The sequence below is a fragment of the Mustela erminea genome, chromosome 13 (genome assembly GCF_009829155.1).
Source record: "Mustela erminea isolate mMusErm1 chromosome 13, mMusErm1.Pri, whole genome shotgun sequence".
NCBI lineage: Eukaryota > Metazoa > Chordata > Mammalia > Carnivora > Mustelidae > Mustela > Mustela erminea.
The window spans coordinates 68,794,846-68,822,695 of record NC_045626.1 but is presented as its reverse complement, the minus strand read 5'-3'; the positions used below and the strand labels follow the sequence as shown (position 1 = coordinate 68,822,695).

Sequence of the window (27,850 nt, the reverse complement as noted above, 5' to 3'; positions counted from 1 at the left end):
CAAAAGGAAAAGCAATTCTTTATTGCATGGACACACATGGCACAAACCACCTTGTTACACAATCCAGCGGCTTCCTGCCTGTCCCTGCTCGAAAGCAGATGGGGAGAGCTGGAGGGGAGTGGGAGGGGGAGCACTCAACAAAGAGAGCTTGACCCTTTGAAAGCAGGGACTAGGGTTTGCTCTTCTGGCCCCTCTAGCCAGTCCTCCACTCAGCCTGGGAAGCGGGGAGGTGACGAGGGACATCTCTGCCACACGGGGCACTCAGACCTCTCTCTTGCAAGAAGAAACCACCTTCCCGTCCACTGTCTCCTCGACATTGATGCGATCTTTGCCGCCGCCACTGCCTCCCAGGGATGCTTCTCTGGAGCCAATGCCAGCCATCCTGGCATCCTGGCCCTCCAGCAGGCTGCGGTAGGTGGCGATCTCCTGCTCCAGCCTCGACTTGATATCCAGCAGCGTCTTGTACTCCTGGTTCTGGCACTCCATCTCATTGCGGAGCTCGCTCAGCTGGGCCTCCAGGCTGCTGATGAGCCCCTGGATCTGCTGCAGTTGTGTGGCGTAGGGGCACTCCGTCTCGGCCAGTGAGCCCTCCAGCCCAGCTTTCATGCTGAGCTGGGACTGAAGCTCCATCTCCAGCCCCTGCATCGTGCGCCTCAGGTCTGTGATCTCCGTCTTGCTGGTCTGGATCATCTCTGTGTTGGAGGCTACCTCCTTGTTCAGCTCCTCTGTCTTGCTGAAGAACCAGGCCTCGGCGTCCCATCGGTTCTTCTCCGCCATGGCCTCATATTGCTCCCTCATCTCGGCCAGCACGCGGATAAAGTCCACGCCTGGTGCCGCGTCCATCTCCACGTTGACCTGGCCGGCCAGCTGGCTGCCGTACTCCTTCATTTCCTCCTCATGGTTCTTCTTCAGGTAGGCCAGCTCCTCGTTCAGGCCCTCAATCTGCATCTCCAGGTCGGTCTTGGCCAAGGTCAGCTCGTCCAGCACCCGACGCAGACCATTGATGTCGGCCTCCACGCTCTGGCGCAGGGCCAGCTCGTTCTCGTACTTGAGCCTAAAGTCGTCCGCCGCCAGCCGGGCGTTGTCGATCTCCAGGATGACCCAGTTGTTGTCAATGGTGGCCGCCAGGATCTTGTCACAGAGCTCCTCAATGGTCTTGAAGTAGGGGCTGTAGTTCCTCTCGGGGCTGCTGGGGCTCTGCTTCTGACCAGTCCCGGATCTTCACCTCCAGCTCTGTGTTGGCCTCCTCCAGGGCCCGCACCTTCTCCAGGTAGGAGGCCAGGCGGTCGTTGAGGTTCTGCATGGTGAGCTTCTCATTGCCGGAGAGGAGGCCACCATCGCCACCACTGTAGTCACCGAAGCCACCGCCAAAACCCCCACCAAAGCCACCTCCAAGGCCACCCCCAAAACCACTACAAGCCCCTCCACCGAAGCCGCAGCTCATGCCGCCCCCGTAGCCCCCTCCTGACCCCGAGGAGACGAACCTAGCAGAAGAAGCCGAAATAGTGCAGCTTCCACCGCCCCCACAGAGACTCCCCCCACCAAAGCCACCTCCCCCAACCCGGAGGGGGCCCCCCCTGGTAGAGCCACCCCCAAAGGTGGAGGAAGAGGTCTGCAGAAATGTGGTGCTCATGGCTGGGTGGCTGGGGAGTTCTCCTCATCACTACTTTTGATACAAACATTTCCCCTCATGGTACTAAACATTTTTTGTAATAATCATTTTCAAATGACTGTTTATTAACCAGCCATTTAGACTGCTTCCACAATTTAATACACTGTTGTACATTAAGCTGGTGAAGCTTACTTTGTTAGGTATCTCCCCAAAAGTAGAATTACCATCTTAAGATATAAACATTTTTAGGCTCTTGAAAATTTTTAATAATTTTCCGGAAAAGTTCTGCCATTGGTATAGAAAAGTAAGAGTGAGCCTTCTGATTCTAAATCTCAGGCTGTTTAAATTTTTTCTGTGCTGGATTTATTAACTTTGGTTTTCTTCTTGTGAAATGGAGACAAGTACGTGTGTCATGGTCAGAAGCCTCAGAACTGTGTCGTCAATAAATAGCAGTAGTTCTTGTTATAATGAAAGGATATTTGCAGAATTCCCCTAGGAAATTGTTTTTGTTCAGTCACCCACACTGGCCCCCACACAGTCTGCCCTGACCAGTTCTTCTTCCCAATCTGACGGCTGGCTGACTTTCCCCAGCAGCTCCTACCCAGTCTGAAATAGTCCTTTTCTCCCTCACCACCATGAGGGGATTTGTCACTTTATCAGCTGGTATCTGGACCAGCTGGTATCAGCTGGTATCAGCCCAGATACTTCTGGGCTGGTATCTGCTCATGCCCTTCCTTTTCTGAGCCCCCTTGCTCCTCCACCGGTCCTCCATCTTCAAGTCCCAAGGCTGTGGCAGGGTCATGCTCTAACGGCATCTGCTCAGACCTGGCTGGAACATCATCCTTCTCCAAGTTATCCGAGGGGAGAACCCTCACCTCTCATGTTATATTTCTCTAGTGGTACCGACGTCTGTTTATGGGTATATCCCATGTCCTGTACTACTCTGTATGCTTAAGCTCCTTAAGAACAGGAATTCAGTCTTTCTTTGAACACAGAATATCTGTCGGATGAATCAGTGGTTGCTCAGTACCAAGCATTGTGCTAGGTATTGGGGATACAGAAATGAATTATGTTTGCATGAATCCCATTTGCAAAGAAACCTGGTCTCATATGGGGAGATAGAGTCATAAAAACGCAACGCCAGAGTAGAAATATGTGCAGAACAGGGAGATGGCACAGAGGGAAACATAGTGATGGAGCTCTGGGCTCCACAGTCTGAGCAGGTCAGGATTCCAGTCAGCTCTGCCAGCTTCACAGCTAAGTGACATTGGTAGTTACTTGGTATCTCTGGGCCTCAGTGAGAACAAACCAGTAGCTACCCCACAGGGCGGTTGATATACCTAAGGCCCCTGGCTCATCGCGTGGCACATAGTAGTGAGGATAATAATTGAAAACTCTCTTTCTTCTGGAGGAAGCAGAGAAAGCTGTACAGACAAGGGGGCTATGTGAACTGAGCTTCTGAATAAAAATTCCTCAGGCACACAAGAGATAAGGACTTTATAGGCAGAGGAAACTACGTGAATGAGCATATAATTTATCATCATCCAAAAAGAAAAAAAAAATGAACACAAGCCCTGACACTTGCGGAGTTTGCGCTCCTTACCACGGACGCCAAAGCATTCAGCAGGCTCAGGGCACAGATTTTGACTCAGGAAAGGAGAAAGTCAGAAGAGAATGCCTTGAAGGAGGTAATCATGCAGTTTCCTCTTCAGCACTGCCACAGGCTTTGACCTCTGCCCGATGTGGACTGGCCATGGCGTACGGCACAGGATTTAGGGAGGGCAGCAGATTTTCCCCGAAGCAGAAATAAGTTGTTTTCCTGTTGTACCCATCCACAGTGATACAAAGAAGCTTTATTCAGAGGCACCTACCTCCACACTGCCCTGTCCTCAAAGGAAACATGTTTTGTTAGGACAGATTTCTTCTCTTAGATAAATATTTGGGATTTCCCTTCACAGCAGTTTAGCAAGAGATGCAGATCCAGACACTTACTGCTCTGCCCTCCTCCTCTCCAGCCCCAGTGAGAGCGGCTTTGCAGGGTCTAAAGGCAGCCTACACTCCAGGAGAGGTCCAGAGGAGGGTCAGAGGAGGCCATGAGAAGGGGAAAGGTGTGTGCAAGGATTAGAATTCTGGAGGCTCTGCTGCCAGGCACTCAGTGGCCAGGCACCATTATGTAAATTGGAGGAAATCCCACCAGCCTGCTTTTTCCAAGGCCCAGAATGGATTTTAGAGATGCTAGTAATAACTTCAGGCAAGTTTTTGGTAACTGCGGGTTGAGTGCTGACTACCATCATTCAAACATAAGAGGGGGCATGACATGGAATTTCCTCCTACAAGGGGCACTCAGGAGAACTGTGAATTCTGAATTCACTGTCCAAGCTAGCAGCCTGGGGCTTCTTCATTTTTAGTCCTTTGGAGTCCAGACCTTTCAGAAAAGCCAGGAAGCAGAGACAAATAAGCCCCAAGGAAGAACTGGGGCAGGCAATAACATGGCTCCCTACAACTCCTTCCTCTTGCCAGCTCCCTGCCTACCCTCCTCCCTTGACCCTCCTGTTTTCCTTCTACTCCCAGGAGACATAATTGAAAACAAAGGGACCAGAAAACAGGGTAGGTGACCTGGGAAGGCCGTTCCTGTTCTGAGCACATTAGGCCCTTCTTTGCGTGAGCTCTGGAGTTCTTGGAATGACCTTGGTTGAGGGATGTGGCATTGTACTCTGAGGGGATCGATGGATTGATCGGCAGACCAAGAAATCACAAGCCCTGGGTGTCAGAGAAGCTTAATTCACACGAACCATAAGCCCATGGTAGGTTGGGACCCCAGTCTGGATAAAATCAAACATATGCAATCCAGGGAGGGCCTGGAGAAATGGCCCTGGGCAGTAGTCAGTAACTAACTCTAGCTGGGGGGCCAAGTCAGGCCTGCCAACCTGTTTCTGTAGAGCCTGTAAGCTATGAATGGTTTTTACATTTTTTTAAAGAGAGTTTATTGATTTATTTGACACAGAGAGAGAGAGAGAGATCACAAGTAGGCAGAGAGGCAGGCAGAGAGAGTGAGGGGGAAGCAGGCTCCCCACTGAGCAGAGAGCCCGATTAGGGGGTTGATCCCAGGACCCTGGGATCATGACCTGAGCCAAAGGCAGAGACTTTAACCCACTGAGCCACTCAGGTGCCCCGGTTTTTACATTTTTTAATGGTTGGGGGGAAATCAATAGAAGAATATTCTGTAACATGTAAAAATTACATGAAATTCAAATTTCAGCGTCCATCAGTGAAGTTTATTGGCACAAGCCATGCCCATCCTTCTACGTATTGTCTGTGCAGGCCTGCTCTTATTGTCCGCTGGCCTGCAGATGTCAGTAGCTTTGATTGAGACCATAGGGCCCAGAAAGCTGAAAATGTTTACCCTCTGGCTATTTACAGAAAAAGTTTGCCGATGTTCATTCTTAGGAAGGTGGAGTTTGATGACGGAGATAGTACAGGGCAACTAAAAGGGAGCTTTTTGAGTGTTTCCTAATGTGCTCACAGGTACCAGTCCATGTAATCCTCACAGCGGCCACGTGAATGGGGAACTGTTTTTCTTGTTTTCCACACCAGGAAAAGGAGACGTACCTGCCAAAGGTCACCCAGTTGGAAAGTGGTGGCACTGGGATCTGCACCCAGCTGGCTATCCCTGGAGACCACCGTGAACCAGAGCACAGTGGTGACGACCCCGGAGAGCAGCGCCAACAAAGGCTGTGAAAAGGGTTAGATTCAGATGCCCAGAGCTGCAGAGGAAGAGCCTTCCAGGCAGAGGGTGTTCCGTGGGTAAAGGCCCGGCCCTGGGAATGAATGGTGTTCACTGAGAAGGGAAAGCGCTGAGTGGGAGTTCCCAGGGCCGCTGGGGTCAAGCCATGGCACTCCTGTGTGCAGGGCAGGAATGACACAAACTCTGGGCCTAAGTTCAGGTCCTCAATGTACCACTTAAAGATGTGTGTTTTGGGTGAGTTTCTTAACTGCAAAAATAGTGTCTACCTCTGTGGGTACCTGGCACTTAGTAAACACGACATATGTTGTTACTAAGGTTATTATTGTCAGAAACTGGATGTGACTTGAAGGTTGGCATTAAGTAGAAGGCCTGATACAGGAAAAATGAAAGCGCAAGTGGGGACATGTGCTTTGGGCATACCAAGCAGGAAAAGTGTGATTGGAGCCAGGGAAATACAGAGGAGCAAGTTGCTGTGGAGAGTCAGTTTTACGGGGTCCCCCAAGGCTCTAGAGGGAGAATGGTAGAGAGCAGGAACAGAGGGGGGCCGGGCAAGGGACCAAAGTTCATTCTCACTTGTGGGGAGCCTGGCTTTGTGCCCAGCACCTGGTATACGTTATTAATCCTCACTACAACCCTTCCAAGGCAATCCTCCATCATCCCCACTTTACAGACAAGGAAGCCAAGGCTTGGAGAACTGCTAGAATTTAAAAGTATCTCACAAAGTATATTCTGGGGCTGGCCACAGTCCCAGACCTGCCAGGCCCCCAGTCCCAGCCACTTTTGCCTGTCAGTGGTCAGATTTCTCAGTAGCCCATGCACCAGGGTTCGTTGGTGCCATGGGGCTTCCTTAATCTCTGCCAGGGGCAGAGATGGGTGATCATTGCTATGGGGAAGTGGGACCAGTGCCCAGTCTTTGCCCAGGCCATCAGGTAGTGGCTGGATGGGTTCCTGGTGTCATAGCTCTGCCAGAGCAAGTGATCTGGAGTGGGGTGCAAGTTACCTCAGAGGGTCACCTAAGCATGAAGAGTGCTTACCCACAAAGGGTCTCTGGGCACTCCTTCTGGCATGGGCCTGACTTCCTCCACGGCTTTCTTTTGCTGCACTGTGCAAACCCTTGTCCTGAGGGCCTGGCCAGGTAAGGGCTTGCTCTGTGCCCAGTGTAGTAGTGGGTATTTACCTGTGTGTAAAGGCACTGTCACGGGAGCTTGGGAATAAGGATTCTGGAGTCAGAGGACAGATCTGAGTTTGTATCTTGGCTCCAACACTCACTATGCAACCTGGGGGCAGAGGTAGGTAGGCTGCCTCTATCTCTCTGAGCCTGTTTGCTGATCTGCAGGAGGGGAATGGTAATAGAACCAACTTTACAGGTTGTGCTGAGAATAAGGCACAGAAAATGTTAGCTCATGATGGTCTCCCTTAATCTTCCTGCCTATTGTACTCTTGAGGAAACTGAGGCTCAGAGATTTGCCCAGGTTTGATGGCAGATGGTGGAGCCAGACAGCCTAAGCTCAAGCTCTTTACCCTTGACCATGGCGAAGTCATTCCATCTTTACGCACCCATGTTCTGCACAGCGTTCTTCCATGTGGCCTGATGGGTACAGGTATACGGAGGAGACAGAGGTTGGGGAGCAGGCAGGGGACTACTTCTTGTTACTCGGGCCTCCAGGTGAGTAGTACTTTTTTTTTTTTTAAGATTTTATTTATTTATTTGACAGACAGGGATCACAAGTAGGCAGAGAGGCAGAGAGAGAGGAAGGAAGCAGACTCCCTGCTGAGCAGAGAGCCTGATGCGGGGCTCGATCCCAGGACCCTGGAATCATGACCTGAGCCGAAGGCAGAGGCTTTAACCCACTGAGCCACCCAGGCGCCCCGTGAGTAGTGCTTTTTAAGCACCCTGCTTGCTTTGTAGTTCCCCTCCTGCCATGCACAGATACTGCTACCTAACTGTGGTCCCTGCCCGAACATGACATGATCGGGGGTTAGGAGAGGGGCAGGACTGATAATGTTTCAGTTCAAGGCCAAGTTCTCTGCTGTAATGCTTGACGGGTGCTACCCCCAGCTGGCAGACCTTGTGGTAATCACAATGCCACATTCACAGGGCCTCAGCATTTTAGGGTCACCCTTTCCTCTAATACTACTACCAAGTGACCTAAGCCTCCATCCCAGACCAAATGTGGGTCTCAATCATTTTATGCCGTTTATCCTTCTTGGTATATATTGATTTTTCTCTCCTTTATCACTTTTTCTCCTACTTGTTTGGAGGTTAAATGTTGTTTCACTGAGTTGAGGTGTTTCCTTCTTCCTCAAGGTTTCCCAAGATGACCAGACTGCTTCAAGCTGGCCAGTCCCCTCTTGCTGCAATTCTTGCTCCTACTGCTTTCTTGTGTTCATTTCTTGCCTCCTGTTTGCTGTCCTCTTCCCCCTTCTCTTCATACATTCACCACAAAGGGTGCAGCAACCTTTTACTTAACCATGTAGGTAACAGGGGGTGGAGGGGGGTTCACATTGCTGAACTTCTTAGAGCCCCTTGGCCATGAGAATCCTCTCCATGCCCGTGTCCCTCCTTAGTTCCTAGCGGGTTGCTACACTGGGTCCTCTTTAAGTCCAGGTCTTTTCTCCCAGAGCCCCACTCCCTGCCCCTCACCCTCCTGGACCACTCTACCTACCCTTCCTCTGTCACTGTCCTCACCTTGCCCGGTTTTTCTCCCTGGACTTCTTGTTACCTGAACTCACGGTTAAATCTGCTTACTTGTTAACAGTCTCTTTCCCAGTAAACTCCACAAAGGTGTCCTGCTCACCAAGGTGGTCTGAGGCTGGGGCTGGCGCACAGCAGTAAGGACAAGAAGGAGTGAGTATTTGTCGAACAAACGGGTGCATGCTGGCAGCTGAGTCCTCAGTGGGAACGTCCACCTATCAGTCCCACTGCAGCTGGTACAAAGAGGAGGAAAAGAGGTCTCCTGGGATCCCAGCCCCACCCCAGGTGCCCTCCCTCTGGGTTCTGCAGGGCCCCCCCACCTATGGCTGAAAAACTGGACTCAGGGGAGCACGTGGATTAACGTACTAACGTTTTTAATACAGTCTGATCAGATCAATTCACATCACCAGGTCAACCTGGGCCTGCTCACATGTGACACAGCCGAGGTACACGATGTCCCCACCTGCCAGCTCTCCTGCCTTCCTGGCTACCAACAACATTGAAACCCCCTACATCTCCCTGATCAGACTGGCATTTTTAAAATTTTGCATAAAACTATTTCTTCCATAGACTTCAAACAATCAACTAGCCAAGTTAATTATGGTACATCTAAACAAAGTTTAATACTAACCCTAACGTGTGACTGCGGTTTACAAAGAGCTCTGTATCACCTGGGATAGCTTTCAGTAGCAATTCACTACAACTGGTCCTAAAAAATAATAACAATAATAATAATAATTAGAGAATTAAAACCCAACAGCAAGTTGAATGGTTAAAATCACATAAGAACTGGAATTTGGGGTGGGGATGTCCTCAATAGCTGAGCTTGTCTTAGTAGCAAAATGCTAGCCTCCATGTAGGGCTCAGAGAAAGGTCTGGGGCCCTCCAGGTCAAGAGTCAAGCTCAGGGGCTCTCAGAGGGCACTCACCCCATGGTCCATGGGATGCTGTAGGCTTCCAGCTTCCTTGAAAACAGTTGGGCATCTGTATTTGTGTAAGTGGGTGGAGACCCTAGATGTGGTTTCTCTTGAAGGATGTGAGAAGGGGGAGGGGACCCAAATCACCGTGGTCCCAGAATGCCATCAGGTGTGGGTCTGGGATTGGGGTCACTAAGAACTGAACACCAGAAATTCCAGCTTCCGCCCATTAGAGAATCTGGGACTGGTGTTGCCTTGGAGGCCTATGTAGTGTTTTCTGCCCTTACCCCATACCAGGTCTCGCAGATATTCCTGCAGAGTATCAGATGAGAATCTATTTCTAAAGACCACTGAGGGGATGGGTGGTGGAGGGGAAGTGGGGGGTGATAGGTTTGGGGAAGGGGGAGTTAAAAACGAATAAAAATCTCTCAGCTACAGAACCCAAAGACAGTACTTCCCTCCGCATTCACAGCATTTCTCAGCAGTCCCCGGTGGCCATTTCCGTGGGGACATAGCATCTGCCTCACTTCCCCTCAGGCCCCATGGGTTGCTGGTCAACCTCAGGATCTACTAAAGATGATGCAAACGCTGACTGAACAATCTGAAACCCAAAGGACTCGAGGAGAGACATGTTCTGCTGGGGAGAGAAAGGTGAGCCGAGGGAAGGACCCAGGTCCCCCAGGGGGCCCCCAAGGGCCCGCACGTGCACCTTCTGGATGTGTTTGTTCAAGTAGGACTTAGAGCGGAAGAAGCTCCCGCATTCAGGGCAGGGGTACTTCTTCTCCCCATCAGACTCCATTTTGTTTTTGGGGACTGCCATGTCACAGGAGAAGGAGCCATTGGTGCTCTGCTTCTCGGGCGTCTTCAGGTCACTGGCGTCCGAGAGGTCACCATAGGAGTCGGAGCTCTCAATCGGATCCTGATGTGAGCATTTCTGGCCTTCTAGGAAAAAAACAAAACACATAGGAGAGATGAGGCCAGGCTTTGGAGATGTCCCCTCCTGGAGGGGTCGGGAAGGGCCAGCTCACAGGCCTGTGGAGGGCAGCGGATGGCCAGCCACCACCCTGGCAGAACCCCCAGAGGTTCAGCTGGTCAGTCTGGGAGTCTGGTGTGCCTACAGGGGTGAGACAGCAGGGCCCTGGGGCTGCCAGCCTCCCTCGCCGCGGACTCTTCATGCAGGTGCACGTGTATCGCTCACCACCATCTCAGCCTGCTTCAAGGAAGAGGGGACGGAGAGGGGACCTCCACTGCTTCCACCCAGAACAACTCAGAGACCCCCCAGTTCCTAGGTGCTCTGTTGGCTGCCCCTGGGAGTAAGACGGCTGTTCTGATGATGCTGAGCAGGTACAGCAATGGTCTGACCTCCACACCGGACTAGCTGCGCCCTAGCAAGGCAGAACCAGAGCCTAGAGGTCCTCAACCCAGCAGACCCCACTGGTGGCTGAGACAGAAGCCAGTCCTTTTCCCAATGCTGCAAACACAAGCCCTGCCCTCACCGCCTTCCTGCTGCCAAAACCTACCCAGGGCCAAGTGGCCAAAGCATAGAGATTAAAAAGCAACTTCGAACAACTCAGTCAGCTGACTGTCCCCACGCATGGCTCAGGACAAGCTGGGCCTCGAGACAATCCTCATTGCTCTGCCCTGCCCTGCCCACACTGTAGTCCACCGATCAGCAGCTTCCTGCCTGGGTTCAAAGAGCCATGCCGGGAAGGGAGGTCTGTGATGGGAGCGTGGAGCATGCCATCTCTGCCATCTGCCAAGCCCCTGGCATCATCCCCAAGGCGACAACGTGAAATACCACAGAACAACCTGAGACAACAAGTGAAGGTGGGGCCTGGGGAGCTCTCTGCAGACCAGTTCCAAGTCAGAGGCAGTCAAGGAGCTCATTTATCGCCATGCATCTCAAAAACGCAGCCAGAGGCCCTCCAGAAAGGGCCGCTCACAGCAACCAGTCACCCCTACAGAGGGGGAAGCCAGCCCTTGGCTCCCCCTTGCCCACAGGGTGGAAGGAAAAGAAAGCATTCAGCCACAGCTCCACACCATCCTTAAAGGGCCACAGGCAACGGACAGGCCCAGAGTGACTCATCATGCAGGGCTTGTCTTCCAGCCTTGGGCCTGGGGCATCCCTGCAGGGCTCCAGATGGTGGGGGCTGGCCAGGAGCAAGGGAGGAGGGCTGGGGAAGAGGAGGCGGGGGCTGGATCTTGGCAGTGCCCTAAAGCCTCACTCATGGCCCTGGAGTGAGATACCCACTTTGACTTTCGTCCTGGAGGCCACTGCCACTCAGATCTCAGAGCCTCCTTGAGGCGGCCAGCAAGCCGGCAGCCTTCCCGCCTCCCCACGCCCGGCCCAGCGCCCCCACAACACAGTCTGCGCAGAGAAGCAAAGTGCAGAGCAAGGGGTCGCTTGCCTTTGTTGCCATAGGTCCTGGCGCAGTGGAACGCTGCTCCCCCATTCGGGATGGGCTCCTGGTGCCTGGAGACCTGGGGAAGGGGAACACCGTGGTGGGTTTTAACATGGACCTTTAAGTAGGAGGCAGAGGAGAAACCTAAACAAGACAAAAGGAGATGAGATCCCGCGGCCAGCACAGAGATACCTCTCTGCTTCCCCCATGCCTCTCCTCTGGCCGCTCTGGCTAGCACTCCCAGGTCAGCTGCACCTAGAAGGGGCCCCCTTGTCGGTTCAAAGACGGTTGCAACCACAGAAGCCACCTGGCTCAGGAGAGGTGGCACTGTCCTCTGATCGGCTTCTCTGCAGAGCCCGCTCTGCAAGGCTGCGGTGGAAGACTGAGGCCGGCTGCCTGGAAGCTCCTGCCAGGGCCAGAGGCCCAATGCCTCTAGGCTTGCTTGGTGCCTCAGTAGTGAGTGGCTGGAGAATATGTCTCACAGCCCCAGGTCAGCTGCAGAGACCATGGCTAGAAATGTCGTCAGAAAAGTCATGAGGCTCAAGGGCAGTCACAGGACGCCAGCCAAGAGAATGCCTGAGTGACACGTGTAAGGTAAACTGCACAACAGACCAGACGGAGGCAAGAGGAAATCCCGAAGGATGGCCTCCAGAAGTCTCCCTTCTTCTAGCTAGCAGGACATGTTCTATTTTGCTACTTTCTCACTTTCAGAATAACTGGATTTAATAACTCTTCAGACCTTCCGAGGAACAAGAGAAATAGCAAGTTACACTAAAGGGGCTCAGTCAGATCTCATTCGTGGTCATCTTTCTGGTTGGGTTTTGGAGCAGCCATCGGGATCGTCTTTGTCTTTACTTTGGAGGAGGCGCCATCCAGCCCTCTTGAGGCTGCAGCAGCCCAGCCCAGAGGCTCCAGTCAGTTGGAGCCGGGTGGCATCTCAGACTGGGAAGAGTAGATCTTGGGCCAATTTCCACACCAGCCACAGGTCTGAGGGCATGAAACCAGGTAGGCCAGTCAAAGGATACGGACTTGGGTTTTGTAGGAAGTTGTGTCCTCCAGCTCTACCGTGGTCGAGGCTCGGAACGTGCCTTCAGCAGGAACCGAAGCGTTTTAGCATAAGGTCTGCTTGGAGCGCTAGGGCCCTTTAATCTACTCCAGATGTGGCTGACACATCCTCAAGTGCTTTTATTCCCCTTGAAAATTACAGTTCTAGGATAACAGTGGGATCCACTCTTAACAGGTCAGAGGCTGCGGAGTACTATATAATGTCTGCATAAGACTTATTTTTTAAAAATCCGATTTGTCATGGCCTTTCAAATGCTGCTGGAACAGTAATAAAGGTTGACTTTCAGCAAGTGCTAATGGTATGCCAGGGCCCAGCACACTGCATGCATTCTTCTGTAGAACTCCCCCAGCCACCCTATGAGCTGGGAATTGTGAGTACACCTGTTTCGTGGACGAAGAAACAAGAGGGCTGGTGAGGTTAAGTAACTTGCAGTCACACGTGCAGCTACTAGACGGCAGAGCCTGGGCTCCAACCCCAGGACCCTGTGCCACCATGTCCTTAAGCCGAGCAGACTCTTCAGTGGGCCCTGGCCCTGGAACCATCCCTTGGATTTCGGCAGTAGGTCTGTTATCACCATTTACACTTCTGTGCTTCTCTGCCATATTGGTGGGTTAGAACGGCAGCTGCTAGCAGACAGGAGCTAACCTGTGGAAATCTTATTCAACAAACACTCCCCTGGTGATGGCAGCTGGTGGTTTTGGAGGAAAGGGGGACTGAGTGAATTTTCCTTTCTTTCCTGATGCAGCTACTTTATAGATTCAGCTGGTCCAGTGGCTGGTGTTCTGCCCTGCCTAGCACAGCGAGTTGTCCTGTGGTGGGACCAAGTAGTCTGCCTCGGGTCAATCACAGGGGACAGACTGGCTTAAAAGGGTCCCATACAAGCATCCCTAAGAGGGAGGCTTCAGTCAGGAATGAAGGGACAAGCCAACAGGAAAGGGGACCTTAGCCCTGCCCCTGGGACTGGTGCTATGGCCCCTGGCAACCAGCATAACGTATCACAACTTTCCAGTGACACCATGACTCCACTTTGGAAGGGATTTTCTTTTGCTTTTTAATCCCTGTGAAGTGGTGTGAGGCCCTCTCCACGGTGTACCAGGGCAGGTCCACTGAGATTAAAGGGAACAGGAAAGGCAGAAAGGGGCACCAGGAATTATTATATTTACTCCCTTTGGGAGGAGATCTACTAGGCGAACAGAGCAGATGCTCAATGAAAATTTGCTGTGTTTTCCTGAAAAACAGTCTGAGGAACACATGGCTGGGTCCTCCTGACTTTACCCCAGCTGCAGACTGTACTAACTATAGCAAAGCCACATGGCAGGGTGGTACGAGTGGATCCACAGCTGCCACTTAAAGCCCAGAACTTAAACACAGAGCCACTCAGCAGCCAAATGTTGGGCTAAAACAGTAGTCGAGTTTCTGAGAAGAATGTATCTTTGAAGCCAGACATGTTTAGCTGGAATTCTGAACTCACCTGCCCATTCACCTGATTAACCACGAACCAAAGAGGCAGCATGATCCAGGCACCAGAACGATGAAGACAGTGAGCACACACGTGACTTCACTACAACCAACAAGTCGCCCTCCCTCGCACTCCAGAGATGAAGAATTTACAACCAAAGCTACTGTTCCCGCACTGCATTTTCTTGCTCGGTACACTGCAATTTGCACTCCAGAAGCAAATCTCCTCTTGCAAGTTTCACATCCACCCAGGGGTCAGGGACTGCTTTCTTCTTGTCCAAACCCTGATGGGGTCATGCCCAACAGAGCTGTGCTGGAGGGAGGCACTAAGCAGTTGGTATCAGTTCAGTCCAGGGCAATGGCAGGCTGTCTGTGTCTGTGACTGCCACAGGTAACAACTTGTGTGCTCACCTCTGACCGTGGAGAAGGCTTCTTCTACCTTTAAGCATTGATGTTTGAGTTCTAATGTTGTCTCCATCAAAAGCAGATTTCCAACAAGCCATCCCTCTTTCTCATACCAGTACATGTGCACATACAAAGACCCTGCTCTGGAAATTTAGAAAGTAAAGAAGAAAATCATGGCGCTCAACCAGGTCTTTCTCTCCTTCCCACCGTTCAACTCATTTCCTGATTTGCAAATGAGGAGACAAGATTTTCTAGCCATCGTAACTCCTTCCACTGCAAATAATCTTCCTCTACGGATGGTATGCCCCACAGCCCGGTACGTCTCTAGGACAAAGACAAAGTCATCTGTCTCATATGTGTGGTTAAGAGCCAGCAGGCTGGCTCTGTTCTCTCTCGTGCTTCACGGCGAAGAGTCATTTGTGTGGCGAAGAATGGCAGATCTGTAGCAGTGAAGTTGTTGCTACTGAAGGGGTTCAAAGGGCACCAGATCCAGCTGCAACCATCTCACCATCTGGCCGACACCAGCCTTTGCTGGAACCCTTATGGAGACAAGTACATTCATTTATTTTGGTACCTTGTCCTATATCACAGCCTTGGTGGTGGACAGGATAAAGGATGACCCAGAGTTTTCTGCATTCTGATTCCAGGGTCTTGATGTCTTTGGTATCCTTATCCTCTTCCTGGACAAACCACCTTCCTCTTCCTCTTTTTCTTTTTTTCCTCAGGAGTCATCTCCTCCTACTTCTGCCCAATAAATGAGTCTTGAAGTAGAATCCTGTTCCTTCTCTTCTGATACAGACCAAAATTGTTTTCTCTTCCTTCTGTATGCCTAGGGAGGGCTGGACCAGAGCTCTCTTTTTGTCTTCTTGGAGGAATGGGACTTCCCATTCTGACTTTGGGACTCAAAGGAGTTTAGCCTATGATCCAGATCAAGGCTTGGCTTTACTGAGAAAAGGTGGGCTCTGGTTTGACGCTTCTGGCTCCCCCAGCCCAGTCACATGGCCTTTGGCTGCTGCCCAAGTCATGACGTATGACAGTAGTTGGCTTTGCCACATCAGCTGTCTCCTAACTGGGTCGACTTTCCCTGCTGTTCCCTGCTGCTCTCAGCTCTTCTTTCCTCCTGAGCTGGGCCCCTCGGGGCTGTGGCCCTGGGTCTCCCATCCAGTTTTTGCCCCACTCTGCAATCTGAGCTAGGCTCTGAGTTTCACCATTAACATCCTCCTCCACTCTCACTGGTTTCCTGCCTCTGGTCTCTGACCTCAGTTCTCAGACGGAGAACCTCAGGCTTGAAAACTTGACCAAGCGCCTGCGGACAGCATGTTGCCGGTTTAGTTATTTATGAGGCATGGGGGATGCTCTCAGGAAGCCAGGTTAGGATGAAGCAAGATAAGAAACCATTTTTTTCTAGAGCTGGGGCAGCCACAGTCAAGATGGTCGGCCACAGTCTGGTAACTCCCTGCGCACAACCTCGTCGCTCACTCAGGGGAAGCTCTTGCCGGAAAGGGTCCGACTGACACGTCAGAAAATAGGACAGACGCTTCAGAAGCTTTTATGACTGCCTCCCTGCTCTCACAGCAGGTTTCCCGGTGGTACAAATACCAGTATCCAGTGGACTTCGTGGCAAACCCCAGGTGTGCAGTCCCAAGAAAGGCCCCAGCTCCAGGGCACCCAGGACATCCAGCTACCCTGCAGTCTCCCTCCACCAGTGGCCTCAGGCCACATGGAGACAGCACAGGCCCCCAAAGGTGCCAGCCAAGGACTGCAGGGGTGTTGTGCTCCAAACCAGAGTCAGGGAGCTGTGTCTTTCCTAACACGGTTACAGAGTATAAGGACGGGACCTCCCAAGTGTGCAGCTCCTTGTGGGGAGTTCAGAGAACTTTCACCTACCTTGTCTCGTGGGATCATCACAACAACCCCATGAGGCGGGCAAGGTGCGGGTGTTCTTAACCCCTTTTAAGTGAGGAAGACACTGAGGCTTAGAAAGGGGAAGGGAGAGCTCAAGGTCACAGAGTGGAGGGCAAGGCAGGAGGGCAAGTTAGGAGGGGTGTGGACTAAACCCTGGGTCCCCTGACTCCAGTTCAGTACTCAGTCCACTAAGCCACACCCAAGACTTCCAAGGCATCGGGACAAGACTGTCCCAGGAGAAAGAACTTCCCAGCAACGTCCGCACCTGGCCAAAGCAAGCGCACCGTGCAGAAGCATCTTCGCACCCACCACAGACGGCTGTCCCGACCACCTTCAGCACAGATCCGGCGCAAGCCTCCTCCGCTGACAATGTGCTTGCACGGCACAAACCTTAGCCCTCCAACCACCAACAAGCCCTGGCGGCAGCTCAGGGTGAGGCCTGACGTCATCAACACAGCACTGGGGCCACAGAGCCAGACTCCACCTAGGCCAACCTCGGCCTCAAGCACGCTGTCCTGCTCAGAGCACATTCCACTTTCCTGTCTCATCAAGGCCACAGTCTACTTGGGTTTGGGCTCTTTTCTGACCGTCTGTTAGAAACTTTCTGCCCCTTGTCCATCTCCAGACTCAACCTCCTTCCTTGGTTGTTGAATTTCACATGCCAGTGAATCAGCCAGCAAAAGCTCTCAAGCAGGACCCCTTTTTTCCCCACTTCTTGGGGCCTAACGACTCTCCCACTGACCTCAGGAGTTCAGTGGTGTCTACAAAATGTATCCACCGTGCCATCTGCACAGCACATGTGTTAACGAGCCCAGGCTTGGAAACCATGCTCTCTCCTTCTGTTCCCACTTGCTGTTCTCCTGGGAACTCCTATTCCAAGCATCCCAAGGACGGGAAGGAAGAGGTGGGGCTAGCTGGGCGATGAAGGTGTTTATCGTTCAGTGGGAAGGGAGGGCCAGCCGTGCAAGGAGTGGAGTCTGAGGCAAGGTGATCAAGACACCCCTGGCCTCCCACACAAGCTCAGGCCCATCCCCTGGAAGTGAGGAAATAGCAGGGAGATTACCTCGGTTACAGATACTGCAGAAGTTGCTGGGCCCCTCACTGTGCTTCTTCAGGTGGTCTGCCATGTACGCTGCCCGCAGGTACTTCCCACACACCTGGCAGGGCACCTTATCTTCATGACAGGCCAGGTGGGAGCGCAGCCGGTCTCGAGTGGCGAAAGACGCATTGCAGGTCTGAGGGCAGAAAGGAAAACAAGATGAGGTGCAAATGGGCATCACACTCCTGACTCCCCACTGAGCACACCAGGAAACAGAATCTGTTTCCTGCCAACGCAGGGAACCCCTGTGTAAAGAGAGCTTCACGTGTGGCCCACGTTTCCTCCCCAGAAGGCAAGTAAGCTGCTCTTATTTCCCATGATGCCTCCTCATGAGACCCCTGAGTTGGCCACCACAACGTGCCCAGATCATGGCACACTAGGTGTCACGCTCCTTTACAAAATGAAGATGAGGCATTTGTTCACTCTTAAACAAGAATTGACTAGCACCGACTGTGAGTGAACGTATAGAAGGTAAGTTGGCATATGAACAGATTCCTGTCCTCCATCCTGGGTTTCCCCTATTTGCTTTGTACAAAGAATTCAATTTCTCCACTTTATTCAAAAGTGATGTTAGAAAACAAAATCAAAAATCAAACGTGACATTAGTCTTGGCCACAGGGAAACGGAGAGGAAAGGCAGGACAAAGCAGAGAGACGGCTCCTTATAATATTCTGGTGAGTTTGTACTGAGAAAGCAGCCCATAAAATGACAGTGTCAATTCTGCTAACGTGAGAATTAGCAGAGAGAAGGAAGGCCACACGATTCAGGAGCATTTGTGGGACGTTAAGCTGGGGAAGTGCTGGTAATAACAAGAATACCACCCCACATTGATCGAGCATGCATTCTACGCCTGCCTGGCGTACGGGCACTCATCTCATGCAATCCATCCTTACAGGGGCCCTCCGAGACAGGCCGTGTTATTACCCTCCAAGAGAACGTGGCCATAGAAAACCATGGTGTGAGCACAAGCTCTCAGCCAGATCCCAGGAGCGGATGACTCAGGAGCTGAGGGTCAGCACCAGCATCCTAGGAGGCAGCCTCAGGTTCCCAGGCATTTCCTGTCCCTGAGGCCTTGACTCAGTCTCAGTCCGTGACCCCTCCCCCAACAGCCCTTCTTCATCTAGGGGCTTGCCCAGGCACCCCAGCCCTAGAGGTCACAGAATGTCAGGGAAGTTGTTGGGGGAGTTCAGTCTGGAGACTTTCAGAATTATTTTGGTTCCATGGAGATGTTTCAGAGGTTCATGTCAAGTTTGACTCCTTTCTCTGTGTGTGTGTGCTTACTATTTTAAAACTCCTACAAGAAAGCAACATTCCCCTTTAAATGCATTACAGTGTGAATATCAACCCACTGAAGACCCACCACCCCATTTACTCACTAGTATGGAGGTGCACCTGCCATCTCTGTTTGACAGAGGCACCTCCTAAGATCCCAGGACCTCAGGGTAAATGTCTGACCACCGTCACCATGTACAAATGTTTATATCCTTACTGTATACAGTCAAAGCAAGTAGCCGGTATATGGGATACTGTCTTTGAGACTAAAGACGCTGCGGCTCCTACTCCAGTCCCAAATGTCTTTGTGCATCAGGATAGGCTCTGCTGCTTTCAGTCATCGTCTCTAAGCAACTGCTACCCGTTTGAACCAAACACCTTATTGCTAATGAAATACTGGCTTTATCTGTTTTATCCACTGAGTTGATTCATTTGACAAATGAGGAAGCTGAGTTTGGAGAATGATTAGCCCCAAGCACATGACTCAGTTACTAGATGAAGCTGTGGTCAAAACCTTGTCACTGCAGGCCAGCAGCCAACCTACCCTCCCGGCTTCCCTGAGGTCTTCCTCCCTTCCCCACTCCACAGCTGGGCAGACAGAGGCCTGAGGAGATCCAGGCAGGCTGGGAGGTGAACCAGCCCCGAGCCGGTGCTCTTCCCATCTCCAGACTCAGCTGGGATATAGCTTCTGCTGATGGAAAGGTACTGATGCTTCTTAACAGTGTGTGCGGTGGCCAGGACTCCCCTGAAAGGGAGAGGTGACAGCATTTGTGCAGAGAAACTAGAGCACTCAGGTGACTCAGGAAGCATCATGGGCACTTGGTCTCCTGGCCACGGGTGGTCCCCTCCTCAGTCAGGGACCTCTTGACCCAATCACAGATGACAGTGGGGGAACATTTCCATCTTCCACCCAGCCCACCAGCCCTGTAAACCAGAGCAAGGGCTGCCAAAAACACCCCAAGGGAGGGGGGTGCACCTGACAAGTTATCTGGGGATAATCTGCCAGCTTTGCCAACCAGTGACCTGAGGACGAGCCCTCCAATGAGAGGCAGTGTGGGCTACGCCTAAGAAGTCAAAGGAACCAAACATGGGCCAGGTATAAGAAAATGCGGTGAAGGGGCATCTGGGTGGCTCAGTGGGTTAAAGCCTCTGCCTTCGGCTCAGGTCATGATCCCAGGGTCCTGGGATCGAGCCCCACATCGGGCTCTCTGCTCAGCAGGGAGCCTGCTTCCTCCTCTCTCTCTCTCTGCCTGCCTCTCAGCCTACTTGTGATCTCTGTCAAATAAATAAATAAATAAAATCTTTAAAAAAAAGAAAAGAAAAGAATGCGGTGAAGGCACACATTCGGAATCTTCGGCGGTCCCTGGGAGAGGCACCACTAGGGGAACGTGAAAGCAATCCCTTGTTTCTCCTGCCAACCTCCTTTTGGGGTCTGTCCCTTAGCACTGTCTGTCATACTGTGCTACCTAAAGATAACAGACAGACAAACCTCAATTATCCACAAGTGTATTAACCATTTGAGGGATTAGCTAGGCAAAATTAAAATCCCAGACCAAGCCGAATCCCTCCCCCCATTGATTATCTCTCAAGGAATGAAAGCTAACTTTAGCCTGAACAAACATAATTAGGAATGTAAATCTGCCGCTCGGAGGGGGAAAAAAAACCAAAACCCACAAATACAACAAAAACTTTCACTATATTCCAATGCCAAGCTGGAGTTGGCTCCTCTGAGCCAGAACTGACCTTTCATGGCTGAGTCCCCAAGGCTTTCTGGGCGGGGCGGGGAATTGTTGAAGTGTACAAGCCCGAGTCTAGGCCTGTCAGAAGTTCAGACAACACAGAACATGAAGAGCCTGGTCACACGACACAGAAGAGTGGCCAAAGGAGAGACAAATCTCAAAGAAGGGGACACTTAGAATCTGTATAGTGGGGCCACTCAGAAGAAAGGCACTTCTCATCCTGGAGACAGAAGACACAGCAACCCTGAAGGGACAAGAGTGAGCTAGGACAGCATCCTCTGATCACCCTTGATATTTGGAATGGCTGCCACCTTGGCCTCGGCCCTGTGCCCAGGCAGCCTATTGTTGTTAGGAGCACACCTGCCAGGTCCCAGCCCAGCAACCCTGAGCTTGGGTCTCCTCTGGTCTTCCCCACTCAATACTGAGTCTCAGCCATGCTCGCTTCACCCCCCTAACAGTTTCTCCCCACCCCAGAATGCCTAAAGCTTTTTTTCCTCTAAGAGTTGAGCAGCTCAGAAATGGGGCCCAAATGGTATTGGGGACACTAGCGCACACCCAAACTTTGGTGGCCTTTGAAGTCTGGCAGCCTGGAGGTTGGGGGAGGCGGTGTGGTCTCAAGCGGTCTTTTTTATAGCCCTGGAAAAGTCTAAGGGCAATACATGGAGGCCCAGTGCCATTGGTCTCGCTGGCCCCTTTTTTCTTGGGAGTGTCAGACCCCTTGCCCTCACTTCAATTCACTCCTTCTCTAATGAGCTATCCTCCAGCCCAAACCACCCCAACTAGCCCCTGAGAAATGGGGTCACTAAAAGTATGGGAGAGGTCTTGAGTTGCTCTAGTCTCTTGGCTTCAGGCTGAACTCCACGTGGGGGAAATGTCCCAGCCCCACTGTAGCCATTAAGCCAGCAGCGGCGCCTGAGGCATCTGAGCCGGTTAAGGACACTCAGGCCAAGCCCTGAGGAGATTTGTGGGTCACTGACAAGGCTGAGGCTTCATACCCCAACATTCAGATGGTCTTTTCACTCAAGCTGTGGCACCAGTCTCTTTAACTGGCCCCTTCTGTCATCTGTGGCATCAGGAAAGGTGGAGAGGTATAACCTGGGCCCAGCTCTTGCCCAGGGAACCAACTCCCAGAGAGCCATCTCTTCACCGCACATGCTTTCAGAATATACACCGTGCCAAACAGATGCCCCCGCTGTTTAACCAAGCACTGACACACTGGCCAGCCTGCCCAGAGCAGGACAGCCAGCGTATCTTCACCTGCTGGGTCATCATTTCGGGAGTTCTGGCTAATGGGGCTGGAGGTGGGACCAGCAGGTCTGTGTACTGGAGGGGCGGGGCGGGGTGGGGGCGGGGCAGGAGTAGGCTCCATACTACACCGAGGGACAATGATGTCAGTGTTATGACAGAGACCAAGGACAAAACACACAAAGCCTCAAATGTTAGAATGAAAACTTTTATCATCACTCCTGTTATCCCTGCGGAGGCAGCAGGGGCTAAAGGGCATCTCACTGGGATCCGGGGAGGGGCAGGGGGAATCTACATCTGCTTTATCAGCCCCTAAAGCCATATATTGGGTTGACCCAGTATAAAGCTACTGGTTAGTCTAGTTCCTGAGCAGACCTGCTAGTAAACCTCAAAAACAAAGACGTTGACTTCACTAGCCAGAAATGAAAGGAGGGACCTGTCTGAGCGGGAAGGAAGAGGGCAGCCTGGGTTGACCCAGCGGGAGTCACTCCATTCTCCTCTGGAGGGGAATTCACCCCTAGAGTCGGGGAAGGGGTGGCCAAGCTCCATTCTAGAAACCCCACGCCTTACAGGACGTAATGCTAGGAGAGGGGAAGCTCGTAAGCCCATGACTTGGTTCTTGGGAAAGCACCAACCTCTACAATCACCCAGGCAAGGACAGAAACCCAGGGGTGCCGTCTGTTAAAGGGGGAGAAAAAGGCAAGAGAACCCAGAAAGAAACCTGGAGGGTGTGGGGGGACCCAGAAAGGAGCTCCTTACTACCCGGGGGGTCCCTGAGCTGGGAAAGACTCCAAAGCACACAGGAAGGAGCTGGGCATGGTGGGCAGGAACCATTTCGCTGGCCTCTCCCAAAAGCAGGGGTCTCAGAGCAACCGCCATTCCCATTCCCCTCCACAGAAAACCCTTCTCTGGGGAGGCCCAGGCTAGCCTACAGGCCACTGGGTAAAGGCCCGGCTGCCCTCTGAGGCAGTCCAGCCCTGCCTCAGATATCCTGGCGGGGCTGGGCAGAAGAGAGCGCTGCTGGAGTGTGCTGGGCCCAGGTTTTCGAGGGCTGGGAATGATTTTTTTAGAGAAAGGGAAAAGGCGGTGTCAGGAACCGAATGGGACGACCTCCACAAAGCAGGCTGGGCAAAGTCCCATGATGGCAGGTCGCTAGGAAGAGATTCCAGGGGCGGCAGGCCGCTGCTGCTCCCAACCCACACCTGGAAAAAGGGCAGAGAGTGCAGGTTACCCCCCTAGGCCACCGGGCATGACCCCACTGCCCTCTGGGCTCCTCCTACTCTGCCAGGCTGCTCAGCACACTACCTGGGAGAGTCAGAATGTGCTCTGTGATTAGAGAGTCAGAGACAGAGAGAAGGCAGCGAGGCACAGATGGATCCCAGCATGCCCACCCTGGGTCGTCGTCCTCGGGGGGAGGCCACCTAGCCTGGCTGGCTGTGAACACCGGCCACACCGGGCCCCCTCGATGCCCGACTTCCAGCACGTCCATTCCTCCCTGCAGGTCTCCCTGAGCCCTCCCTCCTTGCCACCAACAGGACAAGAGAAGCAGGTTACCCTACCAGAGGCTATACCAGAACCCCACCACTCTGTTTCCCCCTCCGACGGCAGGAACTTGGCACAGGAAGGGGGATGGTCAAGGAGAAGATAGAGGTGTTTCCCATCCACACAGGAATGCTCAGTGGCCAGGAGAGGACATGCAGTTTTCTGGGTACCACAAGGCCCCCAGATATTGCTGAAGCAGACAAACCAAGGGTAAGAATCTTGCCCAGCCTTCCCTACCCATTGCTCCACAAAGAGCTCACAAGGAGAGGAAGCCACCTTCCTCCCCAGTCCTCAGAAGTCCTGGCTGTTTGCACACATGGCTCGGGATGGGTTAAACAGGTGCCAGTGTTCAAAGAATGAGACCATCCACTCTCGTCCTCCTACACTGTCGTTCCTACTGCCACCCCTTGTGTCCTAAGCTCAAGGAACCCAGAAGGTCAGGCTGCCTGGCAGACAGGGGGAAGCACTGTTAGTTGGACCACCAGGAGCTCTTCACAAACACTTCCCGCTCCACGGTGGCTCCTGCAAACTGCTGGGAACCAGAAGCTAGGCCCAATGGGGAGCCAGTGCCCCCAGGACGACACTCGTGCAATGTGGCCCACCATCCAAGGAGCTGGCAAATGCCAGGAGAGGAAAGCCAAGCAAAAGAGCGAAGACAGAGACAGGGTGGGAACCAGAACCCAGCAACCAGGAGGGAGGGGACATCAGCGGTGGGGGGGAGGGGGCTGGGGGGAAGAACAAAGGAGAAAAGCAGACGGAGGGTGGAGGGACAGAGGGGGAGGTGTGCAAAGCGGTGGCGGTCAGTCAGCCGGCCCAGCACACATATCAGCTGGCTTGTGGCTGGGCTGGGAGAACAGCAGCATTCTCTTTCAGCCCATCTGCCCTGGCCCCGACCCCTACCTGACACTTGTGAGGCCGCTCAGAAGTGTGCACCTGCTTGATATGTCCGTTCAAGTGATCAGGCCTGGAAAAGAGAACCAAGAGAGACTTTTTAAAAAAGACCTCAAAAGATGGGACCACACTTGGCCAGACTCCCCACCTGTACCTGCACACACCAGTGGAGAGGACTCCCTCTTCCCCATCCCAGCATGACAAAGAAAAAGTCACCACCCAGCTCCACAGGCCCAGGCCTCTCTGCCCCGGTTTTTTTACTAGAGGGGGAAGGGAAGTGAGTGTTTGTCTCTGACCTTGCCTACCCATTCCCCCCCCCTCCCCTGCCCCCGCCCCAGCTCAAATGATTTCTAGAACCAGAGGCGGTGGCTTTAGAATGAGACAAGGCTGCCTTACTGAAGCCTTTCTGGGAGGGGGTATGTGTGACTCATTGTCCTTACTAAAGCCCCTTAGAAACTCAGTATTCCCCTCCCCCAGGCTCTCCCACCAGGGCAGCCAATGAATGCCACCCGGATGGAATTCAGTCCCCAGAGGCCAAGGGATAGAGCCGTAAGTCCCCAGCTGGGCTGGTAAACCAGATGCCCGCCAGAGCAGGTGGGCAGGGGCTGCCTGACCGGTAAGACTGGTTTCTGGTTGGGGCCCCTCCAAGGGAGTTCTCCATCCGTAGGTTCACATACCCACAAGGTCCTCAGTATCCAGGCAAGTTAAAACCAGCCTTTTATTCTGAATATTCTCTTAAGAGGAAAAACAAAACAATCTTCTGCTCCCAGGCAAGTTCTCAGTTCCCTATCAGGCTCACTAATAAGTGAATCTAAAAAGACATTCTGGCCCCCTCCTCTCGTCCTGAAAACATAGAGGGTATCTGTGGGTCCAGTTAGGCTCTGGAGCCATCAGATCAGAGCAGATCAAAGATTCTGGTGCTATGAGACTCTGGGTACAGAACTCCGTGCCCCCTGATCCCATGAGGGTGTGAGGGACGAATCTTGAGTTTGCCCATCCAGGATAGCTAGTGCTCTGTGGGTGGGGGTGGGGGGGATTTCGTGGCATGGAGCGTAAGGAGTCCCAGATACACTTGGTTCAGTCCCTCCCTCAGCAGCCATTCAAGCAGGGAAAGTCGCTGGAGGAAAAGCCTCCCGCCCCCAGAGGGGGCCCCAGGCCTGGTGCCGGAAACACAAAGGGAGCCCAAGGAGAAGAATGGTGAGGCCCAGTGGCTGTGGCCTGAGGAATCCAGCCCCTTCCCAAAAGGCCCAAAGGAAGACAGACAGTAGGGCACGCCTAGTGCCACAGAACTTCCCCGTGGGAAGAGAAAGCAGCTCTTGGCCACAAAACCAGGGCCATTAAAATGCTCTTCCCAAATCTGTTATAGCCTTAGAGGGTCAAGTGACTCCCACAAATCCCACACCCCCCCGATCTCAGCAAGAAACTGTCCCATGAGGCAGGAATAGGATAGGTCATGGGGTAGGGAGCACCATTCCTCACCTGGAGAAGCCTTTCCCACAGCTCTGGCAGATGTAGGGCTTGCCCACCGACCCGTCGTGGGATCGCACATGGTAGGACATGCGATCTTTTCTCTTGAACCGCAGCCCACACACTGGGCAGGAATAGGGCTTCTCCCCCGAATGGGAAAGCTTGTGCCGATTGAGATGGTATACGTCACGGAAGATCTTGCCGCAGATCTCACATGCCACCTGCTTCCTGGTCCGGCTCCTCTTTCGGGGGCCGTCGGGGTCCTCAGAGATGGGTAGCCCATTCTCACCCAGCCTCGGTGGAGGAAGGTCGATATAGCCCAGCTGGAGGCTGGTGACACCATGCTGGGCCTCATGCTGCCGGAGCCGGTTGGCATCAGTGAACACCTTCCCACACAGGCCACATGGAAGGATGCCCGCCTCCCTCAGGCCCCCTGGGGACCCGAACATTGAGTCCAGCAGGTTGGCCTTCCTTGGGCGGCCCCGGCCTCGCTTGCCAGTCAGGGGAGGGGCACTAGATGCCACATTGGGGAATGGGGAAGTCAGCAGTTGGGGGGATAGGGGTCCGGCCACCATGGGCAAGCGGTCCACCCCAGGTAACACAGGCAGGGACGCTTGGCTCGCAATCGCTGCACCAGCAGCCCGGGCTGCCTCCTCCTCGGGCTGCATGCTGCCTGCGATGCCATTGCTGTTGGCTGCCAAGGCTGCCCCGTTGGTCATGTCCAAAGGGAAGCCCAAGTCCGAGGTTCCAGGGGGACGAAAGAGCATGATGTCTGCCCGGGCAGGGGGCACCAGGATCTGCACATTAGACTGTTTGATGACTTCCTGGCAGATCTCAATGACCGACCTCATCAGTAGGAACTTGGCAGCCGTCATGAGCTCGGGGAAGCTCTCCAGGCGAACCACGATGCGGGAAGTGTAAGCGAAGTCCAGGATGTCCCCGAACACCTTGGAGCTGATGGTGTGCATCTCCAGCTCCCGACTGCCCCCAGCCCCGCCGCCTGGGGCTGCCGCTGCGCCCCCCACGTCAGCGGGACCCCCGTCTGCAGCTCCGCCGTCGCCCAACTGGGCGCTGAACACCGACTCAAAGTACTCGCTGCAGGCGGCCAGCACTGCACGGTGCGCTGGGAAGCTCTCGTCGCCCACCCGCAGGAGCACGTCGCAGAAGCGCCCGCCGTTTTTGCGCTGCTGGTTCAGGTTGTGCAGCATCTCCGTGCTGTGCCTGCTCACCTGGTAGGTGTAGCAGCCCGATGGGCCGCAGGAAGCGTCGTTCACCCGCTCCATGGCCGCCGCCCCCTCCCCACAAACCGGGCCGCGGCACTTGCCCGCCCCCCTCCCTTCCCCTAGGCAGCGAGAAGCGGGGCGCAACGGACGTATCTACACTCCCCACACGTGCCGGCCCGGGGCTCTGTAGTCTCGCAGGTGCGCCGAGCGCACACGCACCCTGCCCGGATCGGACTGTCTAGACTGCAGGACGCACCACCTCCCACATAGCTGCCCCCACCCCTGCTGGATTGAGCGCTCCTCTCTCCTCTCCGCCTGCCCGCCTCCCCTCCCAGGTCTACCTCCGGGGGGGTACGCGAGCAAAGAGGTGCGCCCCTCCTGCAAACGCGCCTGCCACCTCCCCTCCCGCCCGCCAGGCGGCGCCGGCGCGCAGCCAAAAGGAGCGCGCGCGCGCGGGGAGGAGGCGGAGGGGTCTGCCGCGCAGGCGTGCGCGCGCGCGCCGCGGCTTTTCCCGGGCCCGCTGGGGGCGCGCGCTGCGTCCCCTGCAAAGCGCGAGCCGGGGCGGGGGCGCCGGAGCGGAGGAAACAAAAGGCGAAGGCGGCGGCGGTGGGGCGCGCACGGGGGCGGCAGCGCCGGCCTGGTCCCGGAGCCTGGCGGGCGGTGGCGACGGCGAACGCTGGAGCGAGCGGGCGGTGGCGGCGGCAGGGTGGGCCCTTCCCCGGGCCGGGCGAAGGCGGCGGCGGAGCGGCGGCGCTGCGGCCCCGGCCTCCGTGTGTTCGGAGCGGAGGAAAGATGGCAGCGGCTGCACTTCCTCTTGCACTTTCACCCCTGGGGGGAGGAGAAGGAGGGGGCGATACCAACAACACCCCCCCTCTCGCTTGCAGGGAAAAAAAAAAAAGAAACGGCGAGCTCGGCGTGGGGGGCCCCCGGCGCCCCCTGCCCTGCACGTGCGCACCCGGATCCCTGGCCCGGGCCGCCCCGCGCAGCAAACTTTCCACTTTCTTTGTGCCGAGCGCCCCCCCCTCACCCAGCCGAGGATGCACGTCCCCCCTTCCCTATTTATACACCCCCCCCGCAGCTCCGCTCCCCCCGCTTCCTGCCCCCCCTCCCCATTCCCCAGCTCCGCCAATGCTGGCGCAGACTGAGCCCCCGTCCGGCCCCCGCCTCC

At 54.0% G+C, this 27,850-nt stretch overlaps 1 protein-coding gene and 1 pseudogene across 6 annotated transcripts; both read right to left on the bottom strand.

The window, feature by feature from the left end:
* On the bottom strand, nt 1-24,362 carry LOC116572221 (annotated as a pseudogene).
* On the bottom strand, nt 8,410-27,471 carry PATZ1 (POZ/BTB and AT hook containing zinc finger 1). Of its 6 annotated transcripts, none has more exons than XM_032311045.1 (5): nt 25,472-27,471; nt 24,002-24,065; nt 17,268-17,439; nt 11,377-11,514; nt 8,410-9,910 (listed from the first exon to the last, which is right to left on the bottom strand). In XM_032311045.1, the coding sequence occupies exons 1-5, from the start codon at nt 26,740-26,742 to the stop codon at nt 9,492-9,494; spliced, it is 2,064 nt and encodes a 687-aa protein (XP_032166936.1). In that variant the 5' UTR covers nt 26,743-27,471; the 3' UTR covers nt 8,410-9,491. The 6 variants fall into 6 exon arrangements, with proteins under 6 accessions (XP_032166936.1, XP_032166937.1, XP_032166938.1 ...); XM_032311046.1 differs by having other exon boundaries at nt 8,410-9,907; XM_032311049.1 differs by having other exon boundaries at nt 9,768-9,910; nt 11,377-11,449.
* Nucleotides 27,472-27,850: the final 379 nt, after the last annotated feature.